Raw genomic sequence first — 5,818 nt, 5'->3', positions numbered from 1 at the left:
ATGCCAGATTCTTTTCCATCACTTTATGAGTTATAACTCTTCTCCAGGTTGTATTTATTATTAAGTTTGCCTCACGGTGCAAAGGGTGAAGGGAGGTTATTTCTAAGAGCAAGCCCAATGATTTTGGTAAAAAACAGAATGATTCCTACGAGGTTGGCCTTTATAGGAAGTACAGACTGAGAACCTGATAAAATATTTCTCCACTACACTAAAAAAGTTGGAAAGGGAGTTGTAATGTGAGACAAAAGAAAATGAAACATTGGATTGATGATTTCCTGCTATGTTACTGAAATTGCTGTCAGTGATAATTAGTCAGGCTTAGTCATCCTGCAAAGTGAACACTGGGCACGATGAATTCTTCAATCATTTCCAATAGATGCTTCCCAATCATAGCCACGATTTCAGGCTCCATTCCCAGCGTTCATTGGTTTATGCATCAAAATGTATTGTTCCCCTTGTATAAAATTGGTAATGGGAAATTTCTCTCTCTAGGCACTTTCAGAAAACACATTTTTTCTCCCCACAAATTAGACGTAGGGGAGCGAGACGCACGTATTTCAATTCTTGATGGCAAACAAACATAGAGGGAAGGGACAGTGCAAATTTGCACCTTACTCAGAACGACTAGATTAATTTTTTTGAGAAACTACAGTTACCTTCAGTGTTCATGCATTCACGAAAAGACACTGTCCCTGCTGCTCAAAAGCCCAGGTTGGGGAGTCAGTCTGAACCCTGGTGAGTGCCCCTGGGAAACTTACTGAACCTCCTTCACACTCACCTCGCTCATCCAGTCAACAGAGATCAGGAACGTGCCAACCTCAGACAGTCACTGGGAGAAAGTGCACCCACGTCTAGGGCAGTGCCTGAAACACAGAAGATGCTCCCGTTCAGGGGCTGTTTATCACCCCGTCGCTCCCCAGCAAGGAAGGGTGTGTGCAAACTCTCAGGCCTCCACCCAGACTCCACGCGCCCACTCTGGGAAAACAGGGCTGGACTGAAGCTGCAAGAGAAAACAGGGAGTCCTGCTAACTGTGCAGACTGAGTGCCATGGAAAGAGCGAATGGCAGCACCTCCTCAGGATTCCTCCTCCTGGGCTTCTCCGACAGGCCAAAGCTGGAGACGCCTCTCTTTGTGGTCATCCTGATGGGCTACGTCCTGAGCTGCCTAGGCAATGGCACCATTATACTCCTGTCGCTGCGGGACCCTCGCCTGCACACCCCCATGTATTGCTTCCTCTCCAACCTCTCTTTCATGGACCTGTGTCTGACCACCTGCACCGTCCCTCAGACTCTGGCCAACCTCAAGGGGCGGGACAAGACTATCACCTATGGCGGCTGCGTGAGCCAGCTCCTCATCGCCCTGGGGCTCGGGGGCGTGGAGTGTGTGCTCTTGTCGGTCATGGCCTATGACCGCTACGCCGCCGTGTGCCGCCCACTGCACTACCTGATCATCATGCACCCGCAGCTCTGCCTGCGCCTGGTCCTAACTGCTTGGCTCACAGGGTTCGGCAACTCGGTGCTACAGACGGCCCTGACCATGACCCTGCCCCTGTGCGGGAGAAACCAGGTGGACCATTTCTTCTGTGAAGTGCCGGTGATGCTCAAGCTGGCCTGCGCCGACACCTCCATCATCGAAGCTGAAGTCTTCGCGGTCAGTGTCTTCTTCCTCGTGGTGCCTCTGTCGCTCATCTTAGTGTCCTACGGCCACATCACCAGGGCCGTCCTGAAGATCAAGTCGGCCCGGGGCAGGCGGAAGGCCTTCGGAACCTGCGGTTCCCACCTGATGGTGGTGGTCATCTTCTTTGGCACACTCATCTCCATGTACCTCCAGCCTCCCTCCAGCTACTCGCAGGATGTCAACAAAAGCATTGCGCTCTTCTACACTCTGGTGACTCCCCTACTGAATCCCCTCATTTACACTCTGAGGAACAAGGAGGTCAAGGGGGCGCTGAGGAGACTGCTGAGAGGAACCACAGGCTCCAGAGGGAGCTAATACAGGGTTTGCAGATTCTGGGTGGTGACTACAACCCGGTTGTCACTGAAGTCAACAAATCCTTATAAAGCACCTCCTCTGTCTAGGCCATTGTTCCACTGACCTCGACTGTGATCAGCAATCACAACACTCAGCCCTGTCTCCATGGAGCTCAATATTCTCGTGGGGAGAACATGGGTTCAATAAAAGAATGTAAAAATAACTATGATGTATCCTCTATTGGAATATATACAATAATGAGAATCAACAAATAATAGCTACATACATCAGCATGAATGCCTCTTGCAAGCACACTGCTGAGTGAAGGAAGCCAGCTGCAAAACAGTTCATACTGTTCGAATTGAATGGTATAAAATTTATTTTTAATTCATGTGAAATTCAAAAGCAGGCACAATGAATCTGTGGTATTGGAAGCCAGAATGGTGGTTGCCCAGAAGAGTCACGATTGGAAGGAGACGTGGGGGAGGAGAATTCGGGGTTGTGCTTATATTCTGATCATGGATCTGAGCGCCGTTGATAGAAGGTGTACAACATGGGAAATGTCATCAGACTTTACCCTGAAGCTACTTCCACTCTCGTGTGCATGATGTGCTTCGAATCACTTAATTTTAATGGGTTTGAAGCAAACCCGATATGATCAGAATAGTATGATACTAAATAATCACATAAAGATTTGTGTTCCTTTCACACGTGATTGGCTTTGTATTGCAACTGAGCTATGTTACTTCTTTCCAGTGTAGTGAACCAGTAGACTACACAGTGCTTATGACCTTAATAATATTTAGTCTAGTAGAATGAGCCTTACCTAACTTTCCTTTGAAGACCTCAATCCAAGATCATTTGTACAGTGAGTTCTGGTTCTCTTCTTCCTTCTAAGTTGATTTGCAATTGTTTTATGGTGTCCATTTCATTTATTTCAGCTCTGATCTTTGTGATTTCTTTCCTTCTGCCAACTTGGAGCTTATTTTGGTCTTTTCCTAGTTATTGGAGGAGTAAAGCTAGGTTGTTTATATAAGAATATTTTGTCTTACTGTAGTCCTTTAAATGCTGTAAACTTTCCCTTTAGCATTGCTTTAGCAGCATCCTATAATTTACTAAGTAGTGTTTTCTCTTCGTTTTTTCAAGATGTTTCTTGATTTCCCTTTGATGTCTTGTTTGACCCATTGGTTTTGGGGAGGTATGTTATTTATTTTTACATCTTTGCAAAATTGAGCTTTCCTTTTTTTTTTTTTTTTTTTTGGCTTTTCTTTGTTGTCGATGTTCATTTTCATTGGAGTGTGATCAAAAAAGACACTTGCAAGAGGGCAATTTTCCCCAATTTGCAAAGACTTGTTATATAAATTTTCTTATGGTCTATCCTGGAGAATGCTCCTGGTGTTCTTGGTAAGAATATGCATTGCATTGCTGTTGGATGAAAGTTCCATATATGTGTATTGAATGTTTTTAATTATGGCTCAAGTCCAATATTTCCTTGTTGACTTTCAGTCAGAATGATTTGTCCATTGTTAATATTAGAATATTGAAGTCCCTACTGTTATTATATTGTTGTCTATTTCTCTCTTCATAACTGTTAGCATTTGCCTAATACATTTGGGTGCTCCCATGTTGGTTCCCATATATTTACCCTTGTTATAACTTCTTGATGAATTGACCCCCTTATATACTGAAGTTTTTATCCCTTGTTTTCATTTTTAGCTTAAAGTCTATTTTGTCTGATACAAATATAGTTACCTCTTCCCTCATAAATATTTATAAAACAGCTAGCACCAACCCTTCTCAAACTCTTCAAAGAAATTGAAGAGACAAAACACTCCCAAACACATTTCACAAGATTAGCATTAACCTTATGTAAAACACAGATAAGTCATAGAAAGAAAAAAAGAAGGAAACCTATAGACCAGTATCTCTGCAAAATATAGATGCAAAATTTTTCAACAAAATACTGATAAATCGAATTCAGCAGCACATTTAAAGTTTCAAACACCATGATCAAGAGGGATGTAGTAGGGATACGGGACAAACCAACATACACAAATCAGTCAATGCAATACATCACATGACTAGAGTGGAATAAAAAATTCATGTTTTTCCAAATAGATGCAGTAAGGCATTTGAGAAAACATGATATATTTTCATGGAAAACACTCTCAACAAATTAGTTGTAGATGGAATGTGCTTCAACATAAGAAAGGCCATATATGACAAACTCGTGGTAACATACTCAGTGGCAAAAGGTTGAAAGCTTTTCCTGTAAGATCAGAACAAGACAAGGATGCTCACCCTCATTACTCTTACAGAACATAGTATGGAAAGTCCAGTCATTTGCTGAAGAGACTCTCTTTTCTCTACTGGATATCTTTCCTGGTAGGTTGAAGATTAATAGGCCATTGATCTGTGGGTCCATTTCTGGATTCTCGAGTCTGGTCCATTGATCTATACGTCTGTGTTGGTGCCAGTACCATACTGTCTTAATGATAACAGCGTTGTAATACAGCTTGAAGTTTGGAATCGTGCTGCCTCCAGCTATAGGTATCTCTTTCAACATTACTTTGGCTATTTGGCATCTTTTCTGGTTTCACACATTTTGGAATTGTTTGTTCTAGCTCTGTGAAGAATGCTGGTGTAATTTTGATAGGGATAGCATTGAATGTGTAGATTGCTTTGGGTAGTAACTACAGTTTAACAGTATTTGCTCTAGTAATCCACAAGAATGGAATGTTTTTCCATTTCTTTGTGTCTTCTGTAATTTCTTTCCTAAGCTTTCCATAGGTTTCAGTGGATTCAACAAAGCAGGAATGAATATCCAGTGGAAAAAAAGACAGTCTCTTCAGCACATGGTGTTGGGAGAACTGGACAGTGACATGCAGATGAATGAACCTGGACCACTTTCTTACACCATATACACAAAAATAAACTCAAAATGGATGAAAGACCTAAATGTGAGACAGGAAACCATCAAAATGCTAGAGGAGAAAACAGACAACAACCTCTTTAACCTAGGCTGTAGCAACTTCTTACCAGACGTGTCTCCAGAAGCAATGGAAACAAAAGTAAACATGAACTATTGGGACCTCATCAAGATAAAAAGCCTCTGCACAGCGAAGGAAAAAAAAATCAACAAATCTAAAAGGCAACCATCGGAATGGGTGGAGGTATTTGCAAACAACATACGAGATAAAGGGTTAGTATCCAAAATCTATAAAGAACTTATCAAATTCAACACCTAAAAATCAAGTCATCCAGCTAAGAAATGGGCAAAAGACATGAACAGACACTTCTCAAAAAAAAGACACAGATGGCTGAAAGACACATGTGATATGCTCATTGTCTGGGAAATACAAATGAAAACCACAATGAGACACCACCTCACACCTGTCAGAGTGGCTAAAATGAACAAGTCAGGAAACAACAGATGTTGGCAAGGATGTGGAGAAAAGGGAACCCTCTTGCACTGCTGGTGCAAATGCAAACTGTTGTAGCCACTCTGGAAAACACTGTGGAGATTTCTCAAAAAATTAGGAATAGAATTACCCTATGACCCAGTAACAGCACTACTAGGAATTTATCCACAGGATGCAAGAGTGTTAATTTGTAGGGGCATATGTACCCCAATGTTTATAGCAGTGCTATCAACAATAGCCAATTTATGGAAACAGCCCAAATGGCCATAAACATTTGCATGAAAAAAGAAGATGAATGAATGGATAAAGAAACTGTGGTGCTTACACCTGTCAGAATGGCTAACATTAACAACTCAGGCAAAAACAGATGATGGCCAGGAGGCGGAGAAAGAGGAACTCTTTTGCATTGTTGGTGGCAATGCAAG

General features: G+C 42.2%; 1 protein-coding gene across 1 annotated transcript; it reads left to right on the top strand.

Annotated features, from left to right (window-relative positions):
* The first annotated feature begins 987 nt into the window (after positions 1-987).
* LOC131513614 (putative olfactory receptor 2B8) lies at positions 988-1,992 on the top strand. The gene has a single exon (XM_058732739.1). The coding sequence runs from the start codon at positions 1,048-1,050 to the stop codon at positions 1,990-1,992; it is 945 nt and encodes a 314-aa protein (XP_058588722.1). The 5' UTR covers positions 988-1,047.
* The last annotated feature ends 3,826 nt before the right edge of the window (positions 1,993-5,818 follow it).

The sequence above is a fragment of the Neofelis nebulosa genome, chromosome 6, assembly GCF_028018385.1.
Source record: "Neofelis nebulosa isolate mNeoNeb1 chromosome 6, mNeoNeb1.pri, whole genome shotgun sequence".
In the NCBI taxonomy this organism is placed as follows: Eukaryota; Metazoa; Chordata; class Mammalia; order Carnivora; family Felidae; genus Neofelis; species Neofelis nebulosa.
Note: the sequence above shows the minus strand (reverse complement) of the source record. Positions and strands in the feature narration are given on the sequence as shown.